Genomic DNA, 20,134 nt, shown 5'->3' with positions numbered 1-20,134 from the left:
GTAATGTTTTTATAAATCTGAAGTTATTTCAAAATCAAAAGTTAAAAACATCCTAGTAGGCACTTTGGTAGAAATTGGCAAACTAAATCTAGAATTTAAATGGAAATGTGAAGGTACTAGAGCAGCCAGAACAATCATGAAAGAGAGTAAGAATGATGGAAGATTTCACACCTTAATTTTAAGACTTATATTTATCAAGACAATATAGTATTGGAATATAAGGATAGATCAATAGAACATAACAGAGAATTTCAAATGTATCTTCATATGTAGTCAAGTGATTTTTAATAAATATACTGAGGTATTCAAAGAAGACAGGATAGTCTTTTCAAAAATGATGTCAGAACAACTGGATTTTTATATGGAAAAAAACAAACTCATTAACTCACACTATTAACTCACATTAATGGTGTGAGTTAATGGTGTGAGTTAACCCATTAACTCACACCATACACAAAAATTGCTTTGGAGATGGATCACAGACTTAAACATAAAAGCTAAAATTAAAAGCTAGTAGATGGATACACAGGAAAAGTATCTTTATAGTATTTAGATAGGCAAAAGCAAAGATTTCTTAGACATGGGGCTTAAATGAAAAAAAAATGATAAATTAGACTTACCAAAAATAAAATTTCCTGCTCATCAAAAGAAAGCGTTAAGAAAGTAAAAAAGACAAATCACAAGCTGGGAGAAAACACTTTATATATCTGACAAAAGAACGCCCATAACTCAATAGGCAGACATACAACACAGTGAAAACTGGACAAAAGAACTAACAGATACTCCACAAAAGTGTGTCCTTAGAAGATGGTCCCATTTTCAGTGATTGAGGAAATGTAACTGAACCATGATGAATCATCGCAACAAAAGGTACTAGAATGGCTACAATTAAATGACAATATCAAACGTTGGTAAGGATGTGGAGCAACTGGAACTCTCATATACTGCTGATGGCAGTGTAAAATAGGACGATCACTTTGGGGAAGAGTTTGGTTATTTCTTATACAGTTTATATATACACATACCATCTGACTGAGCAATCTCATACCTTGGATTTATCCTAGAAAAATGAAAACATGTTCCCTAAATTAAACATCCACAGCAGTTTATTTATATAACTGCTCCAAACTGGAAGCCCAAATGTTCATCAATGGGTAATAAACACATTGTAATATCTTCATACAACAGACACTTATGAATAAAAAAGAATAAACCACAGAAAGTATCTTTCAGATGCTATATTTTGTGAAAAAAGCCAGACATAAGAGTCTCCCAGGAAAATGTAAGCAGCAGAAGGCAGGATATTTTAGTTTTTGTCTGTTTTTTTTCATTCATTGGTGGGCCCCCAACAACTTTAACAGGGCCTGGCATATAGCTGATCCTCAATATAAAATTGTTTAAAAAATGAATAGACGAATTAATGATTTTATTGAAAATTAGGCATCATAACTTATTCCTCTCTACTTCTGAGATGAAATACTGACAGCATCCAATTATAGTGATATCATATTTGATGTGGCAAAAATGTGAACTGAGCACATTCATTCATAAAATCAACACCAACATTCATGTTATGAAATCAAAGTCAGCAGAACCTTTCAGAAACACTGGATTTTGCAATGTCTATTCTTAACGTTGGGATCACAGGAGGCAGGGACACAGTGGCTCCGACACTAATAGTTCACTAGCAAGTAGACATTATTCTCTCCTACTATGTTCAGGCGGCTGGTCCCTCTCACATCAGCCTTGGAAGACTGGTGACTTTCGGGTGAATCTGGAGGTTAGCATGTAAAAAGTTCTCATCCATGCATAACAGGGCATATTAGCTTATGTGCTTAGTTGCTCAGTTGTGTCCAATTCTTTGTGACCACATGAACTGTAGCCCACCAGGCTCCTATCAAGAATACTGGAGTGGGTTGCCATGTCCTCCTCCAGGGGATCTTCCTAACCCCAGGATCAAACCAGGTCTCCCACATTGCAGGTGGATTCTTTACCATCTAAGCCACCAGGAAAGCCCAAGAATACTGGAGTGGGTAGCCTATCCTTTCTCCAGGGGATCTTCCCAATCCAGAAATTAAACCAGGGTCTTCTACATTGCAGGCAGATTCTTTACCAGCTGAGCTACCAGGGAAGCTCATACATGGGTTCAAATTAAAACAAAGAGTTACTGGAAACATTCAATGTGCTGCCACCATCAACTGCTAATATTACCATTACTGCTAAAGCACAAACACTTTCATTTGTGTCACTATGAGATCTGAATTAAGGAGAGTGTGTGTGTATTCTCTGATTACTTTACCTGTGGTTGGGTTTTGCCACTTACCACTAATCTTAAAATGAATTAAGTTTCTAATTTTTATTTAAGTTCTGCACTATGGGATTTAGCCCGAAGAATTGACTATGGGATTTAGTCCGAAGGATTAGCCGACGAATTGATGCTTTTGAACTGTGGTGTTGGAGAAGACTCTTGAGAGTCCCTTGGACTGCAAGGAGATCCAACCAGTCCATTCTGAAGGAGATCAGCCCTGGGATTTCTTTGGAAGGAATGATGCTAAAGCTGAAACTCCAGTACTTTGGCCACCTCATGCGAAGAGTTGACTCATTGGAAAAGACTCTGATGCTGGGAGGGATTGGGGGCAGGAGGAGAAGGGGACAACAGAAGATGAGATGGCTGGATGGCATCACTGACTCGATGGGTGTGAGTCTGAGTGAACTCCTGGAGTTGGTGATGGACAGGGAGGCCTGGCGTGTTGCGATTCATAGGGTCGCAAAGAGTTGGACACCACTGAGTGACTGAACTGAACTGAACTGATATTTTCCAGAAAAAAAGAACCTATCACAAGAAGTCACAGAGAAAAAAATTAGGTTGCCTTCTCCCCTCCTTCCAACTCAATTTGATTGCATGCTAAGTCACTTCAGTCATGTCTGACTCATGGACTATAGTCAGCCAGGCTCCTCTGTCCATAGAAGTCTTCAGGCAAGAATACTAGAGTGGGTAGCCATTACCTTCTCCAGGGGATCTTGACCCAGGGATCGAACCCAGACCTCCTGCATTGCAGGCAAATTCTTTACCATCTGAGCCACCAGGGAAGACCTCAATTTGATTAGTTGGTGGTTTAATGAATTTAACATCAAATGCTAAATGTTAGCCTTTTGTCTGAGTCAGTTTACTTTTACCAACTTGTTAGTAAGGCAGCTTGGTTTCTCCTGAAGTCATTTTTAAATTACTGGCTAGTTGGTTTGGCAGTTTCAGGGTTTTTTAAATTACTGGCTAGTCAGTTGGCAGTTTCAGGTTTTTTTTTTTTTTTTTTTAATAGTGCTATTTTCCTGTAATTAGGATAAAGTTTGAACTAGGCTTATGACAACTTCCCCAAAATAGCAATGGAAGGACTCTGAGGTACAAAATGGCTGAATTCTGTTTAGACAGGCAAATTGTGAGATGCCTGTGAATCATCCCCCTGTAGATGCCCACGATGGGGCCAAATTGGGGGGCCTGAGATAAAGAGATAAATCAGATTTGGAACTGGAGACACCAGGATCATGAGCATATGGGTGGAGAATGGCTGAAGCCTTGGAATTATCTGCAGGTTATGAAGCAATAAATGCTCGGGACATGGCCTCAGGGAGAATGATTTCTCAGTGGCCAGTAATTAACATAACTTTTAATTGTTCAAAAAAACAACACACTTTCCTTTAAGCAGATGTTTAGTGAAGCACATTATGCATGCACATACTTGTGGGCCATCATCGGGGTGGCCCAGGACAACCGAAGCTCAGGCTTCAGGGAGCACTCCCTGGACCACTGTCCTGCTACCCCATCAGCTGACTTCAGTATCACTAGGCTACCCCAGCACTGCATGTGTGCATCTATCATCATGAAAATAAAGCACTTTTTAAAAGAGCAGAGAGACCTGAAACCCACACATGAAATGTGAGACACGTAGCCTCACATTAATCCCCTTGCATTACCAAAACTGCTACCTGAGTAAGCTATAATCACCCAGTCTTTGAACCTACATCTGTGGAGAAACAGCCTGTTCTTAAAGCCTTTGTTCTCTATATACACACCCGCCTCACCCTCCTTTCAAATGGATGGAAGGAAAACACTGTTTTGATGGTAATAAATCCCTTAACCTCTGAGGATTTCCACCTCACCCCTCACCTCCTTCAACACACACACAGACTGATGTCCAGTCAACTGCTGGCGTCGTGTGTGTGGATGTGTGAGGGCAGCGGCCCAGGGCAGACAGTGATGAGCCCGGAGGGGATCATCCTTGTTCACGGTTCAGAACCAGCGTGTCCCAGTGCTGACATGCTATACACAGGGATCAACCAGGGCTATCTGATTATTCACCGTTTCAGTTCTCCACTTGCAGGTACAGGATATGCCAGCCAACCAACAGCAAGAGAGCTCTAACTGCTGTGCATTTTCTCAGGAAAGGGCCCAAGAGAACAGTCACAGCATCAGAAAAGCTACAGATATTCCAGAGACAAAAATGGAGAACATGGATAATTCTGTTTTAAGCCTACTGATGTTCCCTCTTTTTTGTCTTTGTTTTGGTCAAGTTGCCGAGATAATATAAAGGAAGTTAAACACAATCCCAGTCAATGGGCAGAAAAGAATAGTGGCCACAAAAAGACAACTGCCTTCGACCATGAAGTATCCAAATAGAGGGTCATCTGCCAACACAAAGCGAGCAGATCAACTCAGTAGCGTATTAAAAGAATATGTCATTCTGACCGAATGGATTTCACTCTAGAACTGTAGTTAATAATAGGAACTCTGTTATATAACATCATAGTAATACGTTGAAAGCAGAAAACTACACAATCACCTCTGTATCTAAAAAAGTAACTGCCAAAATCAAACCACCAAGCAATTCTGATAAAAATACAAACTGGTAAAATTCAGATGAAAGAATAAAATTAACAGTCAAGATAATTTAGAAGAATTGGTGTAGTAATAGTGAAAGTCACTCAGTCGTGTCTGACTCTTTGCGACCACATGTCACATGTCCATGGAATTCTCCAGGCCAGAATACTGGAGTGGGTAGCCATTCCCTTCTCCAGGGGAATCTTCCCAACCCAGGGATCGAACCCAGGTCTCCAGCATTGCAGGTGGATTCTTTACCAGCTGAGCCGAGGTAGCTAGATTAGCCAGCTCAGGCTGCCATAACAAAATAGCACAGACTGGGACGCTTAAACAATACACACTGCTTTCTCACAGTTCTAGAGACTGAGAAGTTCAATATCAAAGTGCCACCCTATTTAGTTCCCAGCTTTCAGACGGCTCCCTTCTCACTGTGTCCCCACATGGCAGAGAAAAGAGACAGAGATCTCTAATATTTCTTCCTCTTCCTATAAGGACACAAGTCCTACTAGGTCAGAACCTCACCCTTATGACCTCATTTAACCTTAATAACATTCTTTAAGATGCTGTCTCCAATATAGTCACATGAAGGGGGATTAAGGCTTCAATATCTGAATTTGGTGGAGGGGAGCACAATTTAATCCACAGCAATAAGTGAGAATATTTCTCTTCATACGGAAAAAAGATATAATGTTAAAATATTGTGGTATTTATTCCAGGCACAAAAGCTACTAGAACAGAATCTAGAAGCAGATCTACACGTATAGAAATTTCACCAGTGACAGAAGTGATGTTAAATTTAATGATTACAGGTGGGGCTATTCATTATATGGTGCCAAGGCAGTAGACCATTGAGATAGGAAAACATTACGGTAGAACCCTGGCTTATACCAGCATAAAAATCAATTCTAGATGAAGTAGGAACTATGTAAAAATTATAACTTTAAACTCTTACAAAGCAATAAGGAAAAACAAAAATCCCAATGAAAATGGACAAAATACAGTTGATTCTGGTTGTCTATGATGGTTATTTTCTATAAAGTCACCACAAACACTGAACTAGTAAATACTGAGCCATTGTCCCTAAGGCAAATACAGAGATAGTTTTCCACAAGTCCGATCATAACATTTTCATCAACCAATCAATACATAACCTTGTTTTATGAGTTTTTCTGTTTAAAGACATCTTATTTAATGTGGTTAATGATTCATCAATAATGAGCTCTCAGCCAATAGCACTTAACTCATGCGTGAATGACGCTTATCTAACGCATTTCCTCCATAAGGCACATCACAGCCTTCTGGGGCTTAGGAACACAAGAAAGCACTTCATGCTGTATTGGGGCCACTCTAAACAGCAAAATCACCAATAAAAAGCACAAAATGTAAACAGACTCAAAAAAGGACATGTGTGCACAGTAGGACAGCTGAAACAAGATGGCAGGCCTCAGCTGCGAATGCAAGCATGGGGCGACTCAAATTTTTCACTGCTCTGTACATATCCGTGAGTGACCATGAAAACATCCTGATTATTAATTTAGGGGTTATGAAGAAATTTCACTCAGTAAGAAAATTTGCAAGTGTTGAATCCATAAATAAGAATAAATTGTATTTAAATTGGCAATCCAATGATTATTAAACCAATACAAACATGTTCAACTTCAATATTTACTGGTGAAATCTAATGTAAAACTACTATAAATTACCACTGACACCCAAGACATTGCACAGTTTTGAGTTCTGATAATACTACTTGACATTTAAATCAGATGACCATTATATCTACTACTGGTGGCAGGAATCCCTTAGAAGAAATGGAGTAGCCATCATAGTCAACAAAAGAGTCCGAAATACAGTACTTGGATGCAATCTCAAAAACGACAGAATGACCTCTATTCATTTCCAAGGCAAACCATTCAATATCACAGTAATCCAAGTCTATGCCCCGACCAGTAATGCTGAAGAAGCTGAAGTTGAATGATTCTATGAAGACCTACAAGACCTTTTAGACTAACACCCAAAAAAGATGTCCTTTTCATTATAGGAGACTGGAATACAAAAGTAGGAAGTCAAGAAATACCTAGAATAACAGGCAAATTTGGCCTTGGAGTACAGAATGAAGCAGGGCAAAGGCTAATAGAGTTTTGCCAAGAGAACTCACTGGTCATAGTAAACACCCTCTTCCAACAACACAAGAGAAGACTCTACATATGGACATCACCAGATGGTCAACACCAAAATCAGACTGATTATATTCTTTGCAGCCAAAGATGGAGAAACTCTATACAGTCAGCAAAAACAAGACCAGAAGATGACTGTGGCTCAGATCATGAACTCCTTATTGCCAAATGCAGACTGAAATTAAAGAAAGTGGGGAAAACCACTGGACCATTCAGGTATGATCTAAATCAAATCCCTTATGATTATACAGTGGAAGTGAGAAATAGATTTAAGGGCCTAGATCTGATAAACAGAGTGTCTGATGAACTACGGACGGAGGTTCATGACATTGTACAGGAGACAGGAAGCAAGACCATCCCCATGGAAAAGAAATGCAAAAAAGCAAAATGGCTGTCTGAGGAGGCTTTACAAATAGCTGTGAAAAGAAGAGAAGAGAAAAGCAAAGGAGAAAAGGAAAGATATAAGCATCTGAATGCAGAGTTCCAAAGAATAGCAAGGAGAGATAAGAAAAGCCTTCCTCAGCTATCAATGCAAAGAAATAGAGGAAAACAATAAATGGGAAAGACTAGAGATCTCTTCAAGAAAATTAGAGATACCAAGGGAACATTTCATGCAAAGATGGGCTCAATAAAGGACAGAAATGGTATGGACCTAACAGAAGCAGAAGATATTAAGAAGAGGTGGCAAGAATACACAGAAGAACTACACAAAAATGATCTTCATGACCCAGATAATCACAATGGTGTGATCACTCACCTAGAGCCAGACATCCTGGAATGTGAAGTCAAGTGGGCCTTAGGGAGCATCACTATGAACAAAGCTAGTGGAGGTGATGGAATTTCAGTTGAGCTATATCAAATCCTGAAAGATGATGCTGTGAAAGTGCTGCACTCCATATGTCAGCAAATTTGGAAAACTCAGCAGTGGCCACAGGACTGGAAAAGGTCAGTTTTCATTCCAATCCCAAAGAAAGGCAATGCCAAAGAATGCTCAAACTACCACACAATTGCACTCATCTCACACGCTAGTAAAGTAATGCTCAAAATTCTCCAAGCCAGGCTTCAGCAACACGTGAACCGTGAACTTCCAGATGTTCAAGCTGGTTTTAGAAAAGGCAGAGGAACCAGAGATCAAATTGCTAACATTCACTGGATTGTCAAAAAAGAAAGAGAGTTCCAGAAAAACATCTATTTCTGCTTTATTGACTATGTCAAAGCCTTTGACTGTGTGGATCCCAATAAACTGTGGAAAATTCTGAAAGAGATGGGTATACCAGACCACCTGACCTGCCTCCTGAGAAATCTGTATGCAGGTCAGGAAGCAACAGTTAGAACTGGACATGGAATAATAGATTGGTTCCAAATAGGAAAAGGAGTACATCAAGGCTGTATATGGTCACTCTGCTTATTTAACTTCTATGCAGAGTACATCATGAGAAACGCTGGACTGGAAGAAGCACAAGCTGGAATCAAGATTGCCGGGAGAAATATCAATAACCTCAGATATGCAGATGACACCACCCTTATGGCAGAAAGTGAAGAAGAACTAAAGAGCTTCTTGATAAAAGTGAAAGAGGAGAGTGAAAAAGTTGGCTTAAAGCTCAACATTCAGAAAATGAAGATCATGGCATCTGGTCCCCATCCCTTCGTGGCAAGTAGATGGGGAAACAGTGTCAGACTTTATTTTGGGGGGCTCCAAAATCACTGCAGATGGTGATTTCAGCCATGAAATTAAAAGACACTTACTCTTTGGAAGGAAAGTTGTGACCAACCTAGATAGCATATTAAAAAGCAGAGATATTACTTTGCCAACAAAGGTCCATCTAGTCAAGGCTATGGTTTTTCCAGTAGTCATGTATGGATGTGAGAGTTGGACTATAAAGAAAGCTGAGTGCTGAAGAATTGATGCTTTTGAACTGTGGTGTTGGAGAAGACTTTTGAGAGTCCCTTGAACTGCAAGGAGATCCAACCAGTCCATCCTAAAGGAGATCTGTCCTGGGTGTTCATTGGAAGGATTGATGTTGAAGCTGAAACTCCACTTTGGCCACCTGATGTGAAGAGCTGACTCATTTGAAAAGACCCTGATGTTGGGAAAGATTGAGGGCATGAGGAGAAGTGGATGACAGAGGATGAGATGGCTGGATGGTATCACTGACTCGATGGACATGGGTTTGGGTGGACTCCAGGAGTTGGTGATGGACAGGGAGGCCTGGCTTGCTGTGGTTCATGGGGTCACAAAGAGTCGGACACAACTGAGCAACTGCACTGAACTGAACTGAAGGAAACCAGGTTCAAGTGTCTACGTGCTACAGGATTTCATTTCTATGCAGTTCTAAAACATGTAACCTTAGCTCATGGTAGAAAAAAAGTCAGGACAATCATTGCCTGGGGTGGGGGAGTAGTGATTAAGAAGTTGGATCATGGAACTTTCTAGAATAATAGGAATGTTCTGTGCCTGGATAAGGGTTTATAGTGTAGAGGTTTTCACATTTTTGGAGCTTATTAATAAAATACATAAGATCTGTGCATTTCATTGTATGCAAGTTTAACTCAAAAAGAAGAGATGAGAATAGTAAGTACACAGATGTTGAACTCTTGTTAACGATACCCACAATATTTCTAAGTGATATCATAATCCATAATGGTATGTAAAATATTTCAGGATAAGTGTACAAATATCTGCAACTTATTGAAATGAATAAAAAATTAGATGACTGATGAATGGAAATGTATGTAAAAATAGGCTAGCAGAGTAAAATGTAAATGGCAGGATCTCATTGGCAGGTATATGGATTGCATGTCCACTGTAAAATTCTTTCTACTTTTTCATGTGGTTGAATTTTTCATAATAAAATGTCATGGAAAAGAATATCTTAAAACACAAAGAAAGTGGTCCTTGATAGGACAATTTGATTTAGATATTAATTTTCAACCAAATTTATCTAAAAATTCATTGCAATTCTAATCAAAATAACATCGGAATTCTTCAAGGAAATTAGTGTGTTCTTTAACAAGACAACATAAACACCCATACAATTACTGGCAATTATTAATAAATGACAGAAGAATATTAACTTCTACATAATCAAGAAATAAGACATTAATTTTTGTCATCAATTTCTATGATTTTTATTTTTTCAATGTTTTAATCACCTCTTTTTTATTGAAATATACTTAATTTACAATTTGTGTAATTTCAAGTGTACAACAAAGCAATTCAGTTACACATATATATATTTTTTCACATTCTTTTCCCTTATAGGTTATTACAAGCTATTGAGTATAGTTCCCTGTGCTATACAGTAGGGCCTTGTTTACCTATTTTATATATAGTAGTGTATATCTGTTAATCTGAAACTCCTAACTTATCTCTCCCCTCTCACCCCATTATCCACTTTGATAATCATAAGTCTATTATTTATGTAAATGAGGTTTGTAAATAAGTTCATTTGTATCATCTTTTTAAGTTTCACATATAAGTGATATTGTTTGGCATTTGTCTTTGTCAGAATTACTTCACTTAATATGATAATCTCTAGGTTCATCCATGTTGCTGCAAATCACATTGTTTCATTTATTTTTACAGCTGAGTAATTCCAGTGTATATATACCACACATCTTCCTATCCATTCATCTGTCAGTGGACACCTAGGCTTCTTCCATGTCTTGACTATTGCAAATAGTGCTGCTATGAACATAGGGGTGCAGGTGTCTTTTTCAAATTATGGTTTTCTCTGAATATACACCCAGGAGTGGGATTGCAGAATGATATAGTAACTGTTCTTAGTTTTTTAAGGAACCTTCATACTGTTTTCCATAGTGGCTGTACCAATTTACCTTCCCACCAGCAGTGTAGGAGGATTCCTTTTCCTCTACATCCTCTCCAGCAAGAAATAAGACATAATTATTAAAAATAATTAAGAAACAAACAGTGTGAGGATCACGGGCAAAGACTATGAAGAACCAGCTGACAAAGAAGCACCATAAGCTAGGAAATGTCTATCACGGCCTCACGGTGACAGAAAGGGAGAACAAAGCAGTTAGTATCAGTTTTCCTCCTTCCAAGCAGCAGAAATGAATGGATGTGAGAATCATCTTGGAAGATAAGAGAAATGGGTCCACACTGTGGCAGGGATGTGACCTTTGTGCCCTCCCCACCCACCCGCCACTGGCAGGTTTTCTCTTATGAGAGGTGCATCCTGTGTCCCTGCCTGTCCTACTCCCCAGAATCTCCCCTAGAGAAACTGTCCACCAGCCTAACAAAGCAGCCACTGTGCATGTGGGAAACAACAGGAATTCCCACAGACAGAGAGCAGGAGAAAGACCATCAGGGAAATGTAAAACACACTGACACTGTTAATTAAACATGTCAAGTTCAATATTAATTTATGTGAAAAAGTGAACAAAAGTGAGACCGTGCATTTCCCTACCTCAGCGCAATGGCCAGTGTTTATGAGGCTGCAGGGGGACACAGATAAGCAGACACTGCTTGGCTGACCAACACAGTGTCTGTGCCACTGCTCAGAACTTTGGGAGATGAAGCAATGGCCTGTCCAGGAAATGAGGAATCCACGGCCACTGCTAACCTCAAGCACAGGGGCTGAAAAGAGTGATTCTCATGGACCTGTGAGGTCCAGAGGAGAAAAGATGCTGCATCAGCAAAAGAGAGGCCTGAGTTCACAGCCAGAACTTGCCCGCAGCTAGGTGAAGACCAGTGAGCCAGGTTCTGAGCCTCAGTCTCCTCATCTCTGAAATGGGTCTGAGAACCCCCGACCCCCACCCCATGGTGGAGGCTCCATGAGCATACATTTCATAGACTGTAGCTGGTGATGCAGTTATGGGTGGTGCTGAGATTTCAGGGTAACTACCTCCCTGTTTGGGCTTCCCAGGTGGCACTTGTGGTAAAGAACCCACCTGTCAATGCAGGAGATGTAAGAGACATGGGTTCGATCCCTGGGTTGGGAAGATCCCCTGGAGGAGGGCATGGAGGGCACTCCAGTATTCTTGCCTGGAGAATCCCATGGAGAGAGGAGCCTGGCAGGCTATAGTCCATGGGGTTGCAAAGAGTTGGACATGACTGAAGTGACTTAGCATGCACGCATCCACTTCCCTGTTTCAAATGCTCTTGGGACATCAGGGTCTTGGCAGCCCCGGCAGAATGGTCTGTACACTTACTCTGCCTCCCATTGTCCTGTAAGGTCATAATCTCTGAAAACAACTATCAGTGTTTTTATGGCCTTTTCCCTAACACTCAACATGGAAAATACAACCGTTTTCCAGCCCAAAGCAAGCACATTGCCATCCCTGTGTGAAGTCTAGCCAACTTCTAGCAAATTCAGCAAAGACATATGTTTGCCCAATTTATAACCTGAATTCTTATATAACGGAAGCCCACAAAGAATGAGAAAATGGTTTGAGGAAAGCAGATACTTACTGAAAGTTATGATTTGGGCTGTGTGTTGGACCTAAAATTAAAAAAAAAAAAAGACAAGTTATTAATACTTCATGATTTGGAATAAATTTTTTTTCCAATCTGGCCTGTGGTAAAGGCAACCGCAGCCCAGGGTGCTCATTTGTGGTGAGCCATCTTCAGCCTCCAGCTCTGCCTCTGCCCAAGATTATATGCCAGGGATGGCAAAACCCACTGAGGATGGAAGGGGTGCTCTCTGTTGATGCAGAAACATCGGGAGATATTTTGGGAATTTTTGCTGTCTTTTCTTTCTTCTCATCCAACCTTGATTCACAAGATCTGTCTTACTCACTGGTGACAAAATGGCTGGGGCATTGTAGGGACCTCCTCATAACTAGGATGAAAGGGATACATCTCTGTCTGCCAGTTGATTGCTTTGTGCCACCTGTGATAAGTGCAAGAGTACAGAATCGTCTTCACCTTCTGTTCCCCACCCATCCACTGCGCTGGGTCGGGTTTCCGAGGGTGGGTGGGTGCCTGTCTGGATCGCCTGGGCCTCCCCCATGGGGGTGACCTCCTGACACACAACATGTCTGGCATTATTTTCTGCACTCCAGGTTTATAGACCCCTCCATCTGCGTCTATTTTCTTTTATTACTAGTAAATGGGTAACAGGTTAAGCTGGGGACCTCATGCACAATGGGAAAGGCCTCAGGGAAGGGTTTTATTGATTTCCTCTCTGTTGCTTGTGTGTGTTCAGTTTCAAACTGCAAATTAATCTGTGCTCAGTGGCTGGGGACCTTCCTATTTGATAAGCAATGTGCCGGGGGCCGTGCCCACTCACCGAGTCGCACAAACAGGACGCCGGTGGCAGTGATGGTCTTCACCCCGTTGGTGGCCACGCACTGGTAGTAGCCAGTGTCCGTCGTGTCCAGGTCCTGGATCCGCAGCCGGGAACCGTATTCCGTCTTGCGGATGATGACGCGCCGGGGCTCCTGCACCACTGGGGCGTCGTTCTTCAGCCACCGCACACTGGGTGGCGGGTTTCCGGCCACCTTGCAGTGCAGAATCGCTGTCTGGCCTTGGACTATGGTGATATTGTTAACTGGCTCCAGAAAATTCAAAAAGTACCCTGCAAAGGAGAAGAATCAGAGAAGAGCAAATGTCGGTGAGAACAGGGAGAAAGGGCTCCCTGGGGCGCCTTCTAGGAACTGCTTGGGGGAGGTTCTGACTGTCACATACAAACTTCCCACTCTCCTTATTGGCTTAATGGGGGTAATTATATTCTAGAATGTTGCCTCCACCACTGAAGGAGCAAATAGGGAATGGGCTGCTCCTGAAGAAAGACAGGGTAAGGTTCCTGATTGCCTCGGCTCACAGTATTCTCACCAACTGATCAATAAAGAACCTTGTTTCAGTGTGCTTCAGTTTAAAGACACTTTATTTAATAAGTACTATTGATTCATTAACACTGAGCTCACAACCAACAGCCCTATAACTTGGTCTGAAAGAAGCTTATCTAGCACACACGCTTTCACCCTAAGGCACACTTGTGTTTACGGCACCAGACAGCACTTCAGCACCATTACTGGGAGCGTTTTAAATAGCCAATCACCAACAGAAAGCACAAAAATGCAAATACAGGGGACTAAACAGATCATGGAAAGGACATTTGTTTATAGTATGAGCTGGGGCATTAGACAGGGTGTTGTTTTGTACAAGCTCATCAGGGAACATGTACATCAGCAATTCAAAATTTTGACTGCTGTAGGCATGTCTATGGATGCTCTGAGAATTGATTTTGGGGCTACAAACACATTTTAGGTTATAAGTAAACTTGAAAATACAGAATCTGCAAATAATGAGGATCACATTCTCTCTGCAAGCACTAAATCTAATCTAACCTCACTAATTTATTAAGCAAATTCATGCTCAGAAAGTCCATCCTCTTTCCTACCACATCATAAAGCACAAGCCACAATAAGGAAATGAGAAGAAGAAAGTGTGTGACAAAACAGAGACATCCGCACAAACAAGCTAATCATTGGTCTGAACAGAACAAAAATAACAAGGCTGAGTGTTGTGGAAGGCTCTGTCCCACTGCACCCAGGGCAGAACCAGGAAGAAAACATCCCAGGTTCGAATTCAAAAGGGAAAACAGGGCCTAAAGGTACCTGAAATACAGAGCAAGTAGGGCTGGAAATGCTGCCCTGGAATGTGGGGCCCCATTCAATCACAGTCAGGAGCTCTCAGCTAGTGACACAAACCATAGGGAACAAGAGGAAGTGAAACAGACAGCAGTTGGGAGGGATTTGTGCTTGTGTGTGTGTGTGTGCGCACACGTGCTGTTGGTCAGGGGCTGGAGGGATACTCTCTGTTAAGATAAACATGCACAATAAAATTCCATAACACCAAAAAAACCCACTAAGGCTAGAGAGACAAGACAATCAATCATCAGGAGATGAGATCACTGCAGACAAACTAAGACAACAGAGCAATCTGAAAAAGACTATAAAGGATAGTTCTGTTCTAAATCTTGTGTCTTGATTTTTGGTTGGTCTCTTTTTTGTTTTATTTAATGAAGTAAAAGATGGAAAGATGGCACATATCTGTATTACTGATTTAACTGGATGAAAAACTATAGGATTTCTAGTGGACCCCGGGGATAAGTTTCACAGGCTGGGTGAAGGAGATAGCAAGAAGCTGAAGAGGCGGGAGGCTGTGAATTTCAAGATGAAGATAGTTTCCCTTCACAAGAGAGAGTGGGTAGATATCTGTGTAGAGAGGTGTCACTAACTAGGGCTGATTACTATTTGTGATTATTATTAACAACATTATTAGGTTCAACCTTTATTTTCTGCTAGCCAATCCCCTTTTTAATGCAGTGAATTAAGTTGTACAAGAGAATTCTTATTGATGACACAAAGCCAGAAGGTAACTGAAATGTTAATGACAAAACTCTGGAAAGAGGCTAAATCAAGCAGGTAACATTCTGGATGTCATGGTTGTCCACTAACCACAAAGGCTCAACTCAGGGAGACCTGCGTTCCTGCTGAGGCTCCTGCCCTAGATCCTGCATTTTTGAAACCAAAATGAGATCTGATCTGACAGTCCGAAGCAGTTGCTATGGTATAATCTGGGCTGCCCAGATTATAGCACACACGTCGTTTCACTGTGTTCTGGCCAGAACCCAAGTAGTTACCAATTGTTTAAGATTCAAATGCTTCATTAAGGTCTCATAACACTAAAAAGCAACAGTAGGGCATGTAAAATAGTCATCAAATCATAACTTAAAATAGCAAATGACATATTAGATTAAAATCACCATGATCTCTTCTGTCTGGTACAAGTTTAATTATACTTCTCATCTCTACGCTGATGACAGTTTTTCTAAAGGCCTTTGACACTCCATGGCTTCCTGGGAGACACAGACACAGGAGCGTAAGGATCTGTGTCTCCAAGCTGACTAGCAAAAATCTAAAAGGAGCAGGCCTAGGGTTCTGAGGGCTAAGACTGAGTCATCTGTTTGGAGGACTGGCTTAAAAGCAGTTCTGCCACCACCTTCCTCCATTTTTAGGGTATTTGCATACATCAACTTGGGACATCTCCATTGATCATCTAAATATCTTGAAAGATACAGGAGGATCTTCTTCAAAGTGGAAAAAAAAAATATGAGTCAAGAAAGAGAAGAAAGGGAGAGAACCACTCAGAGGAGAAAGTTAAGGAGAGGGTTTCTTTAGTACAACTTATAGAAGGAAACCTGGGGAGAGCTCGAGACTGTCCAGTTACTTTATATACAGACTCTCATGGTCTACTTCTTTTCAAGAATATCTTGTTTTTTCACAGTGAGGGAGTACAAAAACCTGAAATCCTTCTCCGCTCCAGTGAACAGCTTCTCCTACACCCCTGATTGATAACTGATGGTGGTTTAGACCTAGTCTTTCTTCCAGGAAGGCTACTTTTCTGAGAAATGCAGAACAGGGAAGATGACCTCCTTCTTGGTTTGCCTTTCATGTGGGCACAGAGCGTGTGATGTTAACCCTCACCCACCCACTGGGTGGGGCACTGTGAAACCATCTACAGTAAGTCCCCTACATTGGAACCTCCGAGTTTCAGACTTTCAAAGATTTGAACGTGCATTCGCATGTCTAATCATGTAAGTTGGTTCACGTATCTGGCATACACTGTCACATGCGTGCATCCTCTACATGTGGTTATGCTTTTGTGTACTTTAGTGTAGAACTGTATAGAGTACAGTAGCATGGTATCTTTATTTCAAGCCCAGGATGTCTGGAAGCAAGTGCAAAAACAGTGGTGATGTAGCTGGTACTACTGTACTTTTCCAGGTACTGTACTGTAAGGTTGAAAATGTTTTCTTAATTTTTTTGCTTATTTGTTTTTATGTATTATTTATATAGAAAATATTATGAACCTATTACAGTACAGTATTATACAGTATTATATAGCCGATTGTATTAGTTGGGTACCTAGGCTAACATTTTTGGACTCATGAATGAATTGGACTTATGAGCATGCTCTAGGAACAGAACTCATCTGTATGTAGGGGACTTACTGTACACGAGTCAGATGGCCTAACCAGGGATGGTGCTAGTATTTCCCTTTTTGATGCTTAATCAACTCTAGCTAACAAGGACTGGAGAAATCCATTTGTGCTGGAATCAAGCACCTTACACAGTTGATTTAATCTTTAAAGCACTCTTGATTATTTCTGTTTATCAATTTATAATTGATAAATTATATCAATTTATCTTGATTATATCTGTTTATGAAATATCCGTAATAGGTAAATCCAGAGACAGCAAACAAATTAGTAGTTGCCAGAGGCTGGGGAAGGGGAATTTAAGGAGTAACTCTAAATAAGTATAGGGTCTCCCTTTGGGAGTAATGAAAATGTCTGGAACTAGAAAGTAACAATGGCTGCATAACATTAAAAATGTAATCCCTACGTCAGCAAATGTCTCCTGAGGAGGGGTGGGCATGGTAAGACCAGGTGAACAAACCAGGTAAAAGCAGGTAGAGGGGAGGTGGAGATGCCAGGCAAAGGGGAAGAGGGCCACACTCCTGGAAGCATCCTTTCAAAAGTACTAGCCATCACCCTCAGCTTTGCTCAGACCTAGGGTAAGACTTCCTCTGATTTTCTCCCACCCTGAGGTGCCCAATTTATATGCATTCTCTTCACTCTTGACCAGATGAACACGCACTCCTGAAGTCACAGCTTCCTCAATTTACAGAAAATGAAGGGGAAGCTAGTGAAGGGATCTAATCCACATGTGGAGTTCTTGACAACTCTCCATTCTATACCATCTAAACCCGTGGGGTTCAACGATGACTTCACATTGGGGTCACGTGGAAGCTGATAAAAATATCCACCTGCACAGCATGCCACTAAGTGCCTGGGAATTTGTCTAAAGCTCTAAGTGTGCAGCCTAGACCCAGAATCCTGCTTTGAAGGGCTGAGGAAAGAGAAAAACAAAACCCATCCAAGAATGAACTTAAAGCTGATCAGAAACAACACTGAAAGCATTGCTGGAAGGGACACTGGGACTAGAAAGAAAGCTCCTAAGTGACCAGCACCTACATCTGGGGAGTTCCGAGTATACCAGCATTTAAAAGGCCTGTCCAGCTGGGAATGGACAAAAGGAAGGATCTCCACAGATATCATCCATGTCCCAACCCAGGCCTGAAATCAGCCTCCTTTATGCTCTATGAGAAACTCAGAGACCAAAACCATGGGTGGATTACATGGCAACTTCATACATTCACAGCTCCCTCCCTAGGCAAGTGAATAATAATGAGCCTTCAGGAAGAAATCAGAAAGACAAATAATGAAGAAAATCTAATTTATACCCATTGTATCAAGGCTTCTGGTTCTTGATTCTGGTTCAAGGTTCTCTCCCTACCTATACTTTCCCTTACTTTGAAGGGGCATGTCCCTTGCTTTTCCTAAAACACATCCATCCAACTGATCTCTCATTGTGCAGTCAGCCAAGAACCTCTTGTCCTGGGATCTTTTCTATTTCTCATGGGTCAATTCTGTGCCAGAAAGTTACCTCTGCTGCTGCTAAGCTGCTAAGTCGCTTCAGTCGTGTCCGACTCTGTGTGACCCCATAGACGGCAGCCCAACAGGCTCCCCCGTCCCTGGGATTCTCCAGGCAAGAACACTGGAGTGGGTTGCCATTTCCTTCTCCAATGCATGAAAGTGAAAAGTGAAAGTGAACTCCAGTCCTCTTGCCTGAAAAATCCCCTGGGCGGAGGAGCCTGGTAGGCTGCAGTCCATGGGGTCACTAAGAGTCGGACACGACTGAGCGACTTCACTTTCATTTCACTTTCAGGTTACCTCTACAAAGGGTATTCTCCCATCAAAACAGCTTCTATTCATTGCTAACCTTACCCCTAACACCACTGATCTTGGCCTGCTGCTATGGCAACATCTTTTTTTTTTTTTTTTTTACATTAAGATGATTGAAATACATTTTGACATCAAGAATAACAAATGTTACTTTGAGGGGTATATTTCTTAATTTCAAGGCTACTTCTCTTTCAGATTCAATTTAGAATCATCCTGATAACTTCCACTTAAAAATTGTGATGTTGATGGAGAGATAAGTGCATTTATTATGGGAAAACTATTAGATTTCTACATATTGTACAAATTTCCTACTTTTGCTGTAACACATTAGCACAAACTTAGTAATGTAACACAACACAAATACACTGTCACACAGTTCTGCAGGTCAGAAGTCCAAAAATCAAGGTGTTGGCAGGATGGTATTTCTTCTGCAGGCTCTGGGAGAGTCTTTTCCTTGCCTTTCCCAGCTTTTGGAGGCCACCTGCATGCCCTGGCTCTTGGTGCCTTCCTTACATCACTCTAACTTCTGTTTCCATTTATCAACATCTCCAACAAGTGGCTCTGACCTTCCTGTCTTTCTCTTACAAGGACCTCTGTGATTACATTGGGCCATATGGATCATCCAGGATCATTTCCACATCAAAATCCTGAACTTAGTGCCATCTGCACAGTCCCTGTCCTATGAAATAAGGTGACACATTTCCAGGTTCAGGGATTAGGACATGGACATCACTGATAGGTCATTATTCTGTCCCTCAAGTGTATTTTCGGAGAAGGCAATGGCACCCCACTCCAGTACTCTTGCCTGGAAAATCCCATGGATGGAGGAGCCTGGTGGGCTGCAGTCCATGGGGTCACTGAGGGTCGGACACGACTGAGCGACTTAGCAGCAGCAGCAGCAAGTATATTTTTCTTTTACCGTCCCACTTTACTGAACTACCTTAGTTATGATAGCTTCTGAGTTGACTGTCTTAGATTTTCTTTGAAGATATCATTTTCTTCAAATAACAATAATACAGCCTTTTAGCTTCCAAAATTCATACTGCTCATATCTCCTCTTGCTTCCTATTCAGTATTAATGATTCTGAGCTAACAATTTTTAACACTGAAATGTTGCAGAGAAAAATACAGATATTAACACACTAGCATGCATGTATACAACATCAAGATTTTATGCAAACATTTTACCATATTTGACTTCGTTGTTGTTGTTGTTGTTCAGTCACTAAGTCATGCCTGACTCTTTGCAACCCATGAACTGCAGCACGGCAGGCTTCTCTGTTCATCACTATCTTCCTGAATTT

The 20,134-nt window shown here is 41.2% G+C and overlaps 1 protein-coding gene across 2 annotated transcripts in view; it reads right to left on the bottom strand.

Moving 5' to 3' along the window:
- Positions 1-20,134, bottom strand: part of ROR2 (receptor tyrosine kinase like orphan receptor 2) — a 240,034-nt gene that overhangs the window by 22,616 nt on the left and 197,284 nt on the right. For both annotated transcript variants that reach the window (XM_006067981.4, XR_003108292.3), the window contains exons 3-4: positions 13,305-13,592; positions 12,485-12,515 (exon numbers count right to left, since the gene is read on the bottom strand). In XM_006067981.4, coding sequence (XP_006068043.4) covers positions 12,485-12,515; positions 13,305-13,592 — 319 coding nt within the window. The remainder of the gene's footprint in view (positions 1-12,484; positions 12,516-13,304; positions 13,593-20,134) is intronic.

Source organism: Bubalus bubalis, chromosome 3, assembly GCF_019923935.1.
Source record: "Bubalus bubalis isolate 160015118507 breed Murrah chromosome 3, NDDB_SH_1, whole genome shotgun sequence".
NCBI lineage: Eukaryota > Metazoa > Chordata > Mammalia > Artiodactyla > Bovidae > Bubalus > Bubalus bubalis.
The sequence above is the reverse complement of the archived record's forward strand: the minus strand, read 5'-3'. Positions and strand labels throughout refer to the sequence as shown.